Source organism: Trachurus japonicus, chromosome 8, assembly GCF_045865225.1.
Source record: "Trachurus japonicus isolate A0001 chromosome 8, Traja_1.0".
NCBI lineage: Eukaryota > Metazoa > Chordata > Actinopteri > Carangiformes > Carangidae > Trachurus > Trachurus japonicus.
The window spans coordinates 23,972,605-23,988,833 of NC_140914.1; the positions used below are offsets into that span (position 1 = coordinate 23,972,605).

The window sequence follows — 16,229 nt, forward strand, 5'->3', positions numbered from 1 at the left end:
GAGCTCCTTTAATAAATGATTTTCAAGTACTTGTCTTAACTCTACAGTAAAATAAGTATTTTAGAGTACTGTTTTCTTTTTCACTGTTTTCGAGTTTCATGTTGACCAAATCATTTCAAATTATTCAATCAACTTATTGAATTATCAGAAAAAAATCCAAAATAGATTTAAAAAATGACAGCATTTTTATTACGTGCTTTACTGCAACTTCAGTGACCCACTTTGTCCAAAACAAATAAGAATAACATGTAGTATGTGCATCTTTGACATGGTTATAGTGATGTATTATTGGGGTCAAACCTGGTTTTCTCCAAATGAAGGGACACTGGTGCAACAGTTTGGCCAAGACTTTTATAGACTTAATCCGCCCTGCTTTTATAGCAGACAATATTTCTCAGCTCCACACAAACCTTCACTTTTATGGCCTCCTTTGACCTTTGCTCCTTTCAGCATACAATCTTTTCCTCGCCTCTGTCTGTCCTCAGAACATACCATGTACAAAAACAGAGGCAAAATATTAAATACCTCTGACTGTTCAACATATGTTTTTTTGTTTGTTTGTAAGTCATGAGCTGAGAATCAATCTACCTTTGTCATCGCAAGAGTATTTGTGATTTATTTTCTCACAGACTGTGAGGCTGTTACTGACAAACTGCTCAAAATGGCGAGTTGGGGATAATCTCTAATGTCATTGATACCAGTGATGTCATGGTGAGGCAGGCCTAAACTTTGTGTTTAGGCCTACAAACAGAATGAATTATGAGCACTGTTAGTTTCTAAGTGAGAAGTTTGTCCAGATGGATTGTGGGAGTCTTTCCTGCCCTGCCCTCCCTCTGACTGGTGCATCGACTGACACTTGTCAGTTGTTCATTAACGCGTAGAGGACAGGTAGGCCAGCCTACACCAAGGTGGAGGATTATTGATCCCAGGTTTGCACTGAAGGAAGAACTGGTGTGAGGACGGATTTTTTTTCTTCTTTTACTGAAAGTGGCAAAGTCAATATTTTACACAACAGATTTTTGTCTTTTAAGTGGACACTGGACAGTGAATCAAGACTCGTCACTGAAAAGCCTTGTTAACTTCTGTTTTTGGACTTCTGTCGTCAGTGGAGAGGACCTGTTCTGGTGGACAAATGTAGAGACCTGCCCTCAGCTGCAGTGAGCACGGTTAAATATATTTGACATGTAGAAACTGTGGAGAAGACGCACAACTCTGAGAGGAAAAGGAAACTCATAATGATCAATATGTGCAGCTTACACAGTTTACTTTATCTGGGAGTACTGACAATGGTGGTGGTCGCCAACAAGATGCTGGATGAGTGTCTTGCATCGAACCGCACATACACCATTAATGTTGTACTGCTGGAAGACAACACTTACGGGTGGAGTCGACCATTCGTTGAGGCAGCTGTGGAGCAAGCTATTGAAGAGGACAGGCTGGAGAACATTAGGCATGGTATGGACTGATAGTTCTGAAATAATGGACCCTATAGATAATAACAATTTGATGTGATCTACAGCAACAGTGTTTATAAGAAAAGACAATACATTCAAAACTCATAAATACCCAACTGGGAAATCAAGTTCTAGCAGCTCTTATAAAATCAGAGATATAAAGCATGGTAGTAAGGTGGTAAAAAATGTATGAACGAGTTTCTCCAATCTTGTAGGGTAAGAAAAGGTCATAACTGTGTAGCCTACGTGATAAAAGAGTTTTGAGGATAATACAAATTTTAATTGCAATTTAAAATGAAATTTTCAAACCCAGGGCTGGGTGGGGCTTGTTCAGATTATAACAGATTTATAGATCAATTTTAATATCCTCTAAGCACATGAAGCAGCAAGTCAGAGCGCTTTCATGTTCAGCCAGATGAACGAGTCTCAGAGTGGAAAAAACTTCACTGTAATCAGGAAGGAATAAGGACTCTACTAGCCTAAGCTTGGCACAAGCTAATCTGGACAAACTGGAGCCAGTATCAATAAAGTGTTGAAGTGTGATACACAGGAAGACAACCAGAGGAAACCACAGGATGCAGCATGTAATCAGAACAGTTTTGGAGGTTGGGAAGCCTCTTTTGCTCTCTTTCAGTGGAGCTAGTGGTTAGCTGTTTCTGGTTTGAGTGTTTGCGTTAAGATAGGCTAAAGATTATCCCAAATTAACCTCTACTGAGACTGCACCAATGAACCTGATATCAAACTTGTCCTAGAACTTTTTTTTGTTCTATTCATGCTACAATAAGCAAAGCCCTACATAGAGCTCAGAACAACATAAATCACAGTGGGTCCAGTTAAGTCAACCAACCACGTACTGGGTGAAACCAGTAAAAGTGTTGTTTACCCAAATACACATGGAAATATAAATCTATTATTTTCAGTATGAATTGCCAATGAACTTCATTTTTACTCCTGTTATTTTGTATGAGGTTGATCCTCCAAGTGACAGTCTTCAGTGTTTTTCTTACAGTCGCTGTGAACACACTTTTTCTTTCAGAAAACAGAGGCAATTTACATCAGTTGGTGATAACCCAGTTTAATCTAATTTGAACATAGATAAGATGAATGGGGTCATAATTTTAATATTAATAACTCTTATCTTCTTTCCATGACTCAAGGTTTAAACTTTACTTTGACGGCTAACTACAGTGGCTTCGACACCACCGCGTACAATCGACAGGGCTGTGGAAGCAGTACCTGTGAGGGAGTGGCAATACTCAAGAGGCTGCATGTGAGTATAGTCACAATATGTCAAAGCAGATGATTAAAAATATATCAAAGTATCAAGGACATGGGGGTAAAAATGTCATTTGGTGAATTGGCACTGAGAGGCTCTAGGACCACATGAGTAACATCAGAACTAAAATCTCCAGTCTTCTGTTTATATTGTCATTTCTAACCTATTTGTTTTCTGAGCACCTACAAATTGCAGTTATCTATTATTCAAAGGTTTTTATTGGACGTAAAGTTAGACATGGCTGATTGTTACATAATTATTTAAAACACTAACACTAACAGTAAAAGACAGTTTTTGCTGTCAGTGTCTCACAGTCAATGATCAACCACTTCTCTGCAGACTCACCATTTTGCACCAAACAGTTGCTTAATTGAGGAAGTTGCCTCTGTCACAGTTGAAGGCAGAGATACGGTTTGCACAACTAGCAGACTATTGCAGTTACAGGATGCTGAACTATATTGAGCTTCTACAGGTCTGACTCTTGTTGTTGCTTAGTTATGTTTATTGGGGATTCAGGGAAACATAAAACTAGAGAAGAGGGCCAGGGAAAAGGTTGATATCTCCATAAAGCCTTTGGCTGGTGATTTATTGTACAAACAGACTTTCTGGTATGATGCCTCAGTGATAATAGAATCCCTGTATCTACTGTATTTCTCTGCAGAACAAAGGTGCTGTCGGGTGCGTCATGCTCGGGCCCTCCTGCACTTATGCCACATTCCAGTTAGTGGAGTGAGTATGACTTTCTTCCTCTCTTTATCAAACAGATACCAATTGACGATTGACTTATTATTATTATTATTATTATTATTTTTTACTTTATTTGCCTTTTACTTTATTTGCCTCAGTGATGACCTTGGCCTGAGTCTAAGCATTCCCATCATCTCGGCCGGGAGCTTTGGTCTCTCATGTGACTATAAATCCAAACTGACCAGGATTCTGCCTCCTGCACGCAAGATCACAGACCTATTTGTCCACTTTATGAAAGAAGAATTGGATTTTAAGAGCCCTTGGAAAGACGTTTATGTCTACAAGAAGTCAACCAACGTGAGCGAGGACTGTTTCTGGTGAGATAACTCAGGTTGCAGGTCACACTAGTGATCCATACAGCTTCACTTGGCTTGAACCATTTTGTTCTTGTATTATTGCCACAGGTACAACAATGCACTAGAGGCACCCCGTGCCTACTTTGCATCAAAGATAAACAGAGAAATGCTTCGGGGGGAAGCTGAGCTGGAGAAGGCCCTAAATAATAATCAAAGATTCAGTAACAGTGGGTGTTGTTTTTTTAAAAATATTCTTTAAAATGTATTTATTTTTTGACTGTTTTGTCACCAAACCCTGACCAACCCAACCAAGTGAAAAACATGCTGTAATTACCAACCCTAACCCCAAACTTAAACCTAACCCATTGTGACTAGTTAAACAGGGTGGTAAAAATGGTAATCCTAACCAATGGTTGAATAGTATATTCTAATATCTTATAATACTGTTAGTATTGGCACATGGAAAGACTTTTCTTTCCACTGCCAAATATTCTCCTCACCTGCAGGACAACTGTGTCTCTGTTGTTTTGCTCTATTTTCAAATAATTCATATGTGTTTTTGATATAAAGTAGCCTACATTGGGTTGTTAGATTAAATGTATGACTCTAATGTCTTGCTTCTTGGTTTATTCATTTCAGTCATCATCTTATGTGGGACCCGTGATGACATTGGCACAATAAAGGAGAAATATTCGATAGACGAGAACATCATGTTCATCCTCCTTGATCTTTTCAAGTAAGGCCTGTCCACTCTAACCATGGTGCCACATAAATCTATTCACTATCAGTTAATAAATACAGAACATACTTAGTGAAACATAACATTAACACCATTTACCTTTCTCCAGCCCAGATTATCATGTCAACACAACATCTGCCAGAGGTATGGAGGACGTCCTGGTGGTCACTCTGCCACAGAGAAACTACAACAGTGGCTCTCACTCAACATACAATGACACGGTGAGTTGTGACTGAACAATATATTGTGTAGAGAAGCATTAACAATGACTCATTTACTCTTTCTCTCTGCCTTTTAACCGAATGAGCAGATAAATGACTATGTGGCGGGGTACCACGATGGCGCTCTGTTATTTGGCAAAGTGCTCAGAGAGAGGATGCTCAGCCGGCAACGCAACGGGGAATCCGCTGACGTACCGCTGAGTGACAACCCATTTGGAAATACCTCTTTTGACGGTACATATGAGCGACATAACAATTTGAGGTTTGCTATAAAATGAGAGGCTGAACTACAATGCAAAAGAAAGTCAATGGTACTACACCGTCATCTTTATCAGGGAGGACAGAGGATGCAGTCTAAGTGAAGGGCTTGTTAATACCATTCTTTTAGGCCCACTGTAACCTTGAAATAATAGACAATTGTTTTAATGATTGATGACTCAGAGTTTTGATCTTACTCTTTAACAAAAGTACCAAGTATTAGGTGGGTCCCATATCTATTTATTTGCTGCCTTCTTCTTGTCTTAAAACTGATTCTTTGGTATTTTTGCCATTTTCATTAACTTTGCAGTTTTTATTTTTAAATTGCTCTTCATTAAACAGTCGGTAGCCTATCCAATTTAAATGCAAATAAATTGTAATTAAATTAAAATGCTTTAGTTGTTTTATGTGTGTGTTTTTGCATCAAGCAGGAATGGGAGGGTACTACGTTCTTGACGAATATGGTGACAGAGATGCTAACTTTTCTTTTATTTACACATCAACTGTCACTGACAAGGTGAGACAACAATTTGATCATGGGCATTTTCTTTTTGTCAAAATCACTGCTCTGCTTTAAAAAGTCAGTGTCAACATGAAATGTTGTTTCTGTCCTCTCTCCAGTACGAAACCCTGTTAGAGTTTGATACATCACAAAATAAAACCACATTTACAGAACTAAACCCTGCGCTGAAGTGGGAAGGGAATCGTCTGCCAAGTGACAAGCCTGAAAAACCACATGGTAATCCACACAGATGTGCTGCTTCTTCTAACCTGAAAACTGTCACTATCAGTCACAGCTCAATTTCTCACTGGTCTGTGAGTTCTCTTGTGGCCTCACAGCAAGGGCTTTTCTCAAGTATTTCCCAAAATTGTATTTCTCAACCAATCCAAAATGTTGAGGAACAAAACAACCAAGTCCAAAGATATCCTTTGGAAATATATTGTGATTTCATAGTCTCACAGGTATCACTGTAAAATGCTTTGTTGTGTGTTTGCTTCCAGGCCTAGAGTTGCAGGATGTGATTGTGATCGTCTTGAGTCTTAGCGTCATCGTGGTGACTGCCATTGCTCTCATCTTCTACAGGTAGACAGCAGACAACACGTTTCACAGCCCTTACACAGGGGTTACATGTACATGTTTTAAATGACAACTCTGACCAGGGAGTTGGTGCTGTTTTTAGTGGAAGCTCTGAAAGTGAACTGAAAGACCACATACAACTGTTTGAAGCTGTTTAGTGATTGGATACATGTGAAACATTGTACAGGTGGACCTTCCTTATGGGGACAAAAAGCCTATAATGAACAAACAAAGACATTAAGACATAGGGTTAGGGTTAACTTAAGGTTTGGGCAAGTAGTAGTGTTTCAGTTTGCAAAAAAGGCTTAACAAAATTAGTGAAAGTCATTGTAATATCCTCTGGAGTAATGAAGACACAACTCTGTGTGTGTTTGTAAATAAGGCAAAACAGGAAAGACCGCCTCATGCAGAAGAAGTGGTCTCATATCGACCCGCACCTGATTGGTCCACTGGATGAGAAGGCGGTCTCACTGAAGGTAAACTGCTTCATTAATCAACTGTGAGCGGTTTAGATTGTACCACTGGTTTAGTCCGTAGTGCAGTGAACATTTACATTTTGCAGTGGAGTATACATGAGTATGCATGATGTATACTCAAGTATTCAAGTAGCTCAGAGTAGTGCTCATGGCCAGTGTTTGGATAATTAGGAGGACAGTAAATTTCAATCACTATTTTTCTCTCACTGTACATCTTTATGTTACAGATTGATGATGATAAGAGGAAGGACAGCACATACTTTTCTCATCGAGGGTGCTACGACAAGAAGGTACTCATGTTCCATCTTCCAAAAATCCATATCTAATGGTATAGAAATAATAGAGTAGCGGTTGGTCACCTTGAGCCTTTCCCCTCAGTGTTTAATTTCTGTATATTCCTCAGCCTGTTATCTTGAAGGAGCTGAAACAAGCAGATGGGGACTTCAACCAGGATCAGAGGATTGAGCTTAACACTGTAAGACAGCTCTATGCTTATATAAGAAACATTTACTCTTTTTCTGCTACTGCCTTCTCATTTACATGTCTCCATGTTTCAGCTGCTGCGCATCGATTACTACAACCTGACCAAGTTCTATGGCACAGTCAAGTTTGAGTACGGTGTGTTTGGTGTGTTTGAGCTGTGCCAGAGGGGCTCCCTGCGGGTAAGAACTCAGACCCACCGTCTTCAAATGTCCCTGTATGTCTGGTCCTGCAGCGTCCGGTATTCCTCATTAGTCAGTGTAGTCAGTGCAGTTGGTGAAGTTAGCCTGTTTGATATGCAGACACAACACCTTTGACTCTTTTTGAATCTTTTTGAGCTTTTGTTTTGGAAATTATTTTTTATTTTCTTCTATTTTGGTTCAAATGCTCATATTGACTCCAAATTCAGATTCACAAATCAATGTAATTATATAGTTATAATTCAAACTGACTCTGAAAAGTTTCAAATCAAAGGTAGGCTACAACCATTTTCTGGTGCAGTGTTGACATGACAGTACAGACAACATGTTTATGACCGAGCTTTGTGGCCTCCTTTCTACACAGCTCTCAGTGACTTTACTGCTCATATGATAAGAAATGTTAGTGAGTGATCACGCTCATGTACACACACGTACACACCCACATGCACGTCGATTAGTTAAGTATTTCATAGTTCACAGAGTAAAGTGTGTAACCACAGTAGTAAAACTGATCTCTATCTAATTGTTTTCCAGTACATTCTGAATGACAGAATCTCCTACCCAGATGAGACCTTCATGGACATGGAGTTTAAGATATCAGTCATGTACGACATAGCAAAGGTAATGTTTGATTGATTAACCACATTATCATAGTATTTGCCATGCTGTATTGGAAATATTTTTCTTTCATGCTTGTCACAGTGGAATTAAAAAAAAAATACACGAGGGATGAAAAGGACACATAGCAAATCACATAAAGACAGTCCTCTAGCTCTTTTTTTTTTTATCTCCTACAGGGCATGTCATACCTGCACTCCAGTAATATTCAAGTCCACGGTCGCCTTAAGTCCACAAACTGTGTGGTTGACAACCGCATGGTGGTCAAGATTACTGATTTTGGCTGCCACACCATCCTGAGGCCAGGCAAAGGTGAGACTGAGTTTATCCATCATCAGGGAAGTTGACATGAATTGATTTTAACACTCAGAGCTCTCCTCTCCTCTCCTCTCCTCTCCTCTCCTCTCCTCTCCTCTCCTCTCCTCTCCTCTCCTCTCAGATGTGTGGACAGCCCCGGAGCATCTTCGCAAAGATGGGGTGTCTCAGAGAGGCGATGTCTACAGCTATGGCATCATTGGCCATGAGATTGTTATGAGGCGAACCCCGTTCTACACAAAGCTGTGCTCCAATGTTGCAGGTAGACCTGCTATACTGGCTCAGTATACTGCCATGAGCAGGATAACAAATACATTAGCACGTTTTTGTTGTAACTGATGGCTAATGCGATCCCTCAGAAAAGATCCACAGAGTGCAGTATCCCTCCGCGATGACTATGTTCAGACCCGACCTCAACTTCGACAGTGCATCAGAGAGGGAGGTCCAGGTAAGACAGCCGCCAAACACTGAGGAGCTGTCTGCTGTTACAGTCACTGACACAGTCTGAGCATTACTATTGATAAAGTGGAGCCTCCTCTCTGATTTTCTTTCTCTTTGTTAATACAGCTGTATATACTAATAAAGAGCTGCTGGGAGGAAGACCCAGAGAAGAGGCCAGATTTTAAAAGAATAGAAGTGGCTCTGGGTAAGATTTTCAGGTACGTCTACAACATACATTTATTTACGGTGACTTTTAATTGTTTCTGTAACATATGGCTAAATGCATGTGGACACAGACCATATGTGATTCTTGACAAGCCCAGTCCAAAGCCTTGGTGTTTTTAGTTTTTACTCAATATTGAAACAGGGGAATAAAACACAAGGGTGTCCGAATATTTCTGGCCATATGTTGTATTGTTTCTATGAGATAATTATTGCTGCACTGTTCTCTTGCATGATAAGTAATCTATTGAATGATATAAATTGTGTTTGTAATGATGCACATTTGACCTATTACACAGTAACCTACACAACCAAGCCACTGAGACGTACATGGACAACCTGATCCGCCGCCTGCAGAATTACTCGAGGACTCTGGAGCATCTGGTAGAGGAGAGGACGTATTTGTACAAAGCTGAGAGGGACAGAGCCGATCGCCTCAACTTCATGCTCCTTCCTGGGTAGGTTTGGACCTGCTGTTGCAGAAAACAAGGACACCTATCAGGGATTATCACCCACCTCTACAGCATTTTAATCTACACTGAATCATTAGTTTGTAGTCACCAAACACACAGTCACACAGAAGACAGATCATTTTCTCTCTCTTTACTGTAATCCCTGGATTTCATAAAGCCTCCATTTGATAGGCATGGTTAATATATTCTTCCAGTACTAAAGCATAATGAACCCATACATTTTGTTGGTGATGGTTACCATTTTCTTTTCCACCCCTCTCCCCTTACGTCTCTTCAGCCCAGTGGTGCGTTCGCTGAAGGAGACGGGCAGAGTGGAGCCAGAGCTGTTTGAGGAGGTGACCATTTATTTCAGTGATATTGTGGGATTCACCACCCTGTGCCACTACAGCACCCCAATGGAGGTGGTGGACATGCTCAACCACATCTACAAGAACTTTGACAGCATCCTTGACCACCATGACGTCTATAAGGTACTCTGCTCCCTGGGTCTGTGGTAATCTACTGCTTAACCAGTGTACAGTATGTACCAGTATGTCACAGGGCAGTGGTGCTGGATTGTTGTGTTGTGTTGTAAAGCAGCTGATGTTGGGGATCGACTGATATATGTGTCATTATCAGGTGATAGTTTAATCAATGTAGCTTTTCATCTCAGGTTGAGACAATAGGAGATGCATACATGGTTGCATCAGGTTTGCCCAAACGCAATGGCAACAGACATGCAGTGGACATCGCTCACATGGCCCTGGACATCCTGGCATTCGTAGGGACCTTTGAGCTGCAGCACCTGCCTGGCATCCCACTGTGGATCCGCATTGGTGTTCACTCAGGTAAGAGAAAATCATGGTTTTCAAGGCCCATCTACTTAATATTTCAGATTAAGCATGATTCCTCAGAGCGGTGTCATATGTAGCCATAATGTGGCTAATTTGACACAAAAGAAAAATGTCTTTAAAGCATTTTAGTTAATTAGAAAAAATCTAATTTTCTCCAAGAAGCTGATAAAATATATAAAAAACTGGAAAAGAATGAGAGGGGAATGGGGTGTACAGCTCCACAGACTTAAAAAAAAAAAGAATTCCTCCTGTGACTGACATCTAGTGGCTGAATAACAATAATGACACCAACAAACACATCTACCTCATCATCATAAATGTTGTAAATGATGAGAGTTGATGAACATGAGAATCAAATCTGATGCAACTGAATAAATAAGTTCTGGAAAAATAAAACAAAACACTAATGTGTGTGCATTTGTGTGTAGGACCATGTGCGGCAGGAGTGGTGGGGAACAAGATGCCTCGTTACTGTCTCTTTGGAGATACAGTCAACACAGCTTCACGCATGGAGTCCACAGGCCTGCGTAAGAGACAGCACACACTTAAACACACAACAAAATGCATTCACAATGTTGGCAGTTCAGGTGCTGCTTCTAATTAATTTGTGTATCCCCAAGGCCTAAAGGAGCTGAAGGTTTGGTTCTTTTTCATGTTGTCGTTCCAGCTCTGAGGATTCATGTCAGTCAGTCCACCATCAACATCCTGCAGAGGACGGACTGCAAGTTTGAGTATGAACAGAGGGGAGAGACGTATCTAAAGGTTTGCATTGGATTTTTTAAAAACCTATTTACAGGCATTTACATTAAGTGTGAACTGTGCAGATAGTGGTTTCATTTCCTGTATGTGTGTCCATGTGTGAATGACTCACAGGGTAAGGGCAAAGAGATGACATACTGGTTAACAGGGCTGACTGGGGGCAAATACAACCTGCCGACACCACCAACAGCGTGAGTAAAAACACAGTCCCATTCAGACTCAACCACTCCTCTAGTTTAAACACCTATCGTTATATTGGAGACACATTTACTAATGTTTTGTGCTCCTGTGATTAATTCCCCCTAGCTATGGTTTGTTATTGAAGTTAAACAGAAATTGCAAAAGCTTAACAGGACATTACCACCGACACAATCCTCGTGTTTCTGTCGCAGAGAGAACTTCCAGCGGCTCCAGCAGGACCTGGCGGAGAAGATCGTGTCCAGCCTGGAGAAGCGTGGAGCGGAGAACGGGGGCTTGGAGAAGAGGAAGACCCTGTCCACCAGAGTCCGTCGGAGGGAGACCAACAGCAGCCTGCAGAGCGAGGCCCCGCCGGAGTACTTCCACCTGGCAATCACTGAAAACCCCATGACCTACTTCTGATCGCAGAGGAACTTTGAGTACAAGAATTACAGGCGGTAGAAGTGTCTCATAACTCGTACCAGTCTGAATCAGCACTGTGTGGTTTGAGTGAGTAGGCACAGTAGGCTACGTACGACATAAGGCCAAAGGGTTCAGTTCTGTGTATTCTCACACTCTTCACTCTGCTCCATCCCTCTGTCTCCTAAAATGAACTGTCTCATTCAGCTTATCATTCTTCTTCAGGTGTGGCAGAAGAAGCATTTGTAATAAAGCCTTCCTCTTTCACCGTGAACCATTATCACACTTACTATAAGTCATTACATTGAACCTGTTTTTAATGGGAATCAGAGAGAAATATGACCAAATACTAAAACAGTATGTTTGTATATTTTGAACTGCATGGAATAGAGCATCATTTTCTGATGAGGCTCACTTTATTTTGGGTTTCTATTACTCAGGCTTTATTGTGATTTCACCAAGTGGGGGCGCCAAAGTCACACAGTCAACAGTGGTATGGGCTTAAACGTCTCAAGCCTTGTTGAAATTTGTATCATTCATGACAGCCTGTGACTGCCCTGTGGACAATGATAAGTTACACTATCATTGCTGTCACAGCTACATGGGTTTTGGTGTGAGAGTCCTCCTTTAAGAGCTATTCACAAATCACATGATCAGTTTTCTCCCAGATGTTGAAGGACGACATTAGATGTTCTCTTCTTGACTTTACTTTAAAGCGTTTTTTGTTTAGCTGTTGTCTTCAGGAAGCTCACTGATCCAGAATGTTTGACAAAATTATTTACCATGTAAATAGACATTTCTGCTGCAGAGACAGTGAAAACATATCCAAACTATGTGCTTGTCATTAGTATTTCTCTTTCACACCACAGCAATGCCGTCCTGAGTTCAAAACATCAGACATATTTCTGTGATAATTTTTGTTTTGTCTTTTATTAAATGATGTTTGAAATATGATTCAGAGCAGTTTCTTTTTTGTTGTTTGTTTTTTTTGCAAAACCTTACAGTAAAATACATTAAACTATACACAATCTTACATAGTATTATTGGACACCAATGTACATCATAATATCTGAAAACAGCTGTAAAATAATATTATTTAAAGACCATAAAAACATGGTAGAAAAGATAGATATCTGAAATTAGGATTTCAGCACACAGCACATGCAGTGAGGAAAAGTCAGTAAGAACACACACACACACACACACACACACACACACACACACACACACACACACACACACACACACACACACACACACACACACACACACACACTCTAAACAGTTTTTGTTGTAACTAATGCAGTTCCACCCAGCTCTGTGGCAGGAAGTGGGATCTTGTGCTCCCTCATGCTGTATGCAGACAGCACTTCACCCCCCTCTTTCCCAGCATGCCTTGCAATGTCCCTGCAAGCGATGAAGCCATCTGCCCACTTTGACTCTGTCTGGGCCCCCACATGCAGGTGAGGGCAGGACAACGAGGCCTCTGCTTCTCTCTGAAACACCTGTGCCGAACCGTTTTGCAGCGGGTGGATCGCCTCCAGTGGCTCGGTTTTCTGAAGAGGCTCCAGTCCTGGTTCTGCCTCCTCTGAAAAGTCACGTTGAATATAACGTATTCTGATGAGACCTCTTTGATTTACATGTTTACTTTCAATTTAATCCCCCAATGTTGTGGATCCCTCTTATATTTTATATATACATAAAATGGCATTATCTTGATTATAAACAGTTACTGTAATATGTTACATAGATTTATTTAGCTCTTTTCTGGCAGTGCCACGAGTGACTCTGCTGTTTCTACCCAAAATTCAGCGTCACATGATTCACTTCAGCTCCTTGATTGATCAGAAATATGTGATCATATAGTCCAGTGTTAAGGAATTAAGGTATCAAAATATGGTGAGGGTGTAAAACATTTTTAGCTGCCTTTTTTTAAGACAAAAAAAATTATACTATTCTATAATCTTTATTTATTATGCCATAAATAATTATATAAAAATTAACTACACCATTGAAAGTTGAGAAATTAAATATATTTTCAAATAATGCATAAAATGATGTGAGGGAGGCAAAGTGGTCGCACTACTGAAAAGAAGTTCCTTGGAGAGCAATTTGGCATCACATTAAACCATAGATGTAGTCGTACAGCAAAAATATTAAGTAGACAACTGAGAAAATGCCTCTCAGACACTACGAGACAAGAGTCAGAGTCCTGCGTTACATCACGAGTAAAACAATGATGTGTGTCACAACAACTAAAGCTGAATACCTCCACTCTGCTGATCTAGATTTCACATTCCTGGCTGTGGATAAAGGTATGTGACAGGCAGTTTACCCAATGAGGAGAAAAGCATGCTACTGATGAAGTGAATGTAGCTTCTGCTCAGCCCTGAGATTTTTTTTGTGTTACGTATAATTGTGTTAAGACTGGACAGAAGCGACATACCAGAGGATTAAAATGGTGATTGTGGTTACCTCAGCAAACTTGAAGCACAAAAGCTGAAACCTTTCAGCCTGATATACACTATGCTGATCAGATAAGAAAGATACCCATTTTAATCATCCCACACAGGGGAAATTTGTGGATTTAATGACAGGCTACTGTTCACACGACTGCCAGGGTCATTTTAGATTCACTTGTTTTAACCAGCATGTCTCACAAAATGAACACAGACACCAGCAGCTTTCTGGAAACAAACATTTCTCTCCATCCACCAGGCCGCACTCATATAATGAATTGTTCTAGCTGAGTTCAAGTTATTCTGATTTCAGCGCCTGTCGTTTTGTCAGTTTATGTGTTGGCAAGGTCGTGTGCAGACTTAATGCGTCCTGTCTAACCAACGGATGTGTGTTGAAACCAGAATAGCTGGTGAGAAAGCGGGGCTGACCCAGGGGACAAGTGAGAAGAAGAGAACAGAAACTGAGGAGTTTCTACTGTGAGGAACGTCACACTTCATCACCTGCCTGCCTGCGACCCCACTTCCCCCCAAACACAACTCTCAGATGCCTCCTCTGCATGTCAGATCCCCCGCTCACAGTAAGAAAAACAAAGAGGACAAATGATTGAAAACTACAACACTGATTATTACTTCACTGAAACATTTAAGGTACGTAACGTCAGAGGTGTGGTGAGCATCCATGTCTTTACCTGGTACAAGGTTCAAGAGTTAGACCACTTAAGGTGTTTAAAATTTACTTTATGTCAGTCAACTTTATTGACATATTTTTAGAGAAGTCACAGAAAGATGATGAGGCCAATATATTTAAATGTATTAGTCATATTGTAATATGAAACTTTTTTGGCAGAAAATCCCCTGAAACTACAATTGAACCATTTTGTGACACTCAGAACTACAGAAAAGTAAAGACAAAACCAAAACAATCAGAAATAATCTGATCATCTCAATCACTAATCCCAGTTGTCCTTACCCGAGGTGTTGCTGTGTCTGGTCTCCCGTCTGAATATGATGAACCACAGAGTCAGAGCCAAGATGGAGCCCACTGTAGCCAGCACCACGAAGATCCACAGAGCCGGACTCAGCACCATCATCGGGTCGGCCTGCGGCACAGGGGCCATGACCCTCACCTGGTTTACATGTGGCTGGAGGGGCGGCTCTGAGGGGGATCGGACAGATTCACTGACATTTATAAGCACTGATCCAAAAATGAGCACAGATACAGATGTCTGAAGTCTGTTGACAAAATTAAAAAATAATACCGTATATGGTTTTTTTTGTTTTTTGTTTAAAAATCAACTCAGGCAGATTTATATTTCAGACACAGTAGGACCTCACCACTATCTCTGACAGACAACTAAATCATTTAAAGACCACGAGCAGCTGTACACAGGGGAAATCCCTTATAAGGACATGAATACAGTTAGAGTTAAAATAAACACAACTCTGACAGCAAAGAAGAATTCAAGTCAACATCTAAAAGAGACCACGAGAGCGTAAAGTCAAACCAGGTCTAAAACCAAAGTACAAAGACTAACATCTCACTTTAGCACCTGCTAAGGCGGCAGAAACTTTTTTTTACAGGAAGATAAGACACCCATGAAGTTTCAGCTCACCTGTTGGTCGGTCAGGCTCGGCTCTGATTTCCGTCTTCCTAGGAAAACAGCTGTTGATGAGCTCGTCCCACGTCTGGCCGGTGGGACAGACCTTCTTGGCCGTGGTTCCTGCTCTGATGGCGATGCACTTGTTGGACTGTTTGTCCAACACCTGGCCGGCAGAGCAGGCCGTCTTGGTCTGGGTGCCCGGTTTGCTGGGGACACACAATTTTAGGAGGTTGTCCAGAGTCTGGCCAGCAGAACACTCCTTCTTGGCCATGGCTGAAACGGAGCGAGCGACGAAGAGACCTGCTGCAGCGAGACCCTCCTCTGAACTCGTGTTGTGTTTCTGGTTCAAATCAGTAAAGAAAATAGTTAAAGACAGAGCTGTGAGACACGGAGGGGGGATGTGACGAGAGACTTTGTGAAATGAATACAGAGTGCCTAACAGATGTTTCAGTTCCTCCATTTCATAGGAAAGGATGAATCACTATGTGTCTCTGGGGGCAGAGAGAGCATGCAGTGTATCTATTTCAAAAACAAGAAGGTCCTGACCTCCATGCTCCTCAATTTGGATTAAATAATCCGTGGTGATATGTAACTGCATACAGGGCAACAAGTTCAGTGACGTTAATGAGAAATATACAATAATTAACAAGAATAAAACATAAATATTTGTAAAATACCAACAGGCT

The 16,229-nt window shown here is 40.9% G+C and overlaps 2 protein-coding genes across 2 annotated transcripts; one reads left to right on the plus strand and one right to left on the minus strand.

Moving 5' to 3' along the window:
• Positions 1-865: 865 nt before the first annotated feature.
• On the plus strand, positions 866-12,436 carry gucy2ca (guanylate cyclase 2Ca). Its single transcript, XM_085784817.1, has 27 exons — positions 866-1,455; positions 2,612-2,724; positions 3,392-3,459; positions 3,576-3,794; positions 3,882-4,000; positions 4,413-4,509; positions 4,622-4,733; positions 4,823-4,967; positions 5,423-5,508; positions 5,613-5,730; positions 5,994-6,075; positions 6,452-6,545; positions 6,773-6,835; positions 6,949-7,020; positions 7,103-7,207; positions 7,760-7,846; positions 8,023-8,155; positions 8,283-8,420; positions 8,518-8,606; positions 8,726-8,817; positions 9,121-9,279; positions 9,572-9,764; positions 9,947-10,121; positions 10,556-10,654; positions 10,795-10,889; positions 11,001-11,077; positions 11,279-12,436. Exons 1-27 carry the CDS (start codon positions 1,236-1,238, stop codon positions 11,484-11,486), a joined length of 3,258 nt encoding a protein of 1,085 aa, XP_085640943.1. The 5' UTR covers positions 866-1,235; the 3' UTR covers positions 11,487-12,436.
• Positions 12,437-12,674: 238 nt separating this feature from the next.
• LOC146983311 (uncharacterized) lies at positions 12,675-16,093 on the minus strand. Its single transcript, XM_085784818.1, has 3 exons — positions 15,556-16,093; positions 14,913-15,098; positions 12,675-13,071 (listed from the first exon to the last, which is right to left on the minus strand). The coding sequence occupies exons 1-3, from the start codon at positions 16,001-16,003 to the stop codon at positions 12,761-12,763; spliced, it is 945 nt and encodes a 314-aa protein (XP_085640944.1). The 5' UTR covers positions 16,004-16,093; the 3' UTR covers positions 12,675-12,760.
• Positions 16,094-16,229: the final 136 nt, after the last annotated feature.

Excerpts from the sequence above, each read along its gene's own strand:
- gucy2ca (XM_085784817.1), top strand. The coding sequence starts at position 1,236 with ATGATCAATATGTGCAGCTTACACAGTTTACTTTATCTGGGAGTACTG. Across the intron at positions 6,836-6,948 it reads GAGGGTGCTACGACAAGAAG|CCTGTTATCTTGAAGGAGCT; the intron begins GTACTCATGTTC and ends TATATTCCTCAG. Across the intron at positions 10,655-10,794 it reads CATGGAGTCCACAGGCCTGC|CTCTGAGGATTCATGTCAGT; the intron begins GTAAGAGACAGC and ends TTGTCGTTCCAG.
- LOC146983311 (XM_085784818.1), bottom strand. The coding sequence starts at position 16,003 with ATGGAGGAACTGAAACATCTGTTAGGCACTCTGTATTCATTTCACAAA. Across the intron at positions 15,099-15,555 it reads CGAGCCTGACCGACCAACAG|AGCCGCCCCTCCAGCCACAT; the intron begins GTGAGCTGAAAC and ends GATCCCCCTCAG. Across the intron at positions 13,072-14,912 it reads CAGACACAGCAACACCTCGG|AGGAGGCAGAACCAGGACTG; the intron begins GTAAGGACAACT and ends GTGACTTTTCAG.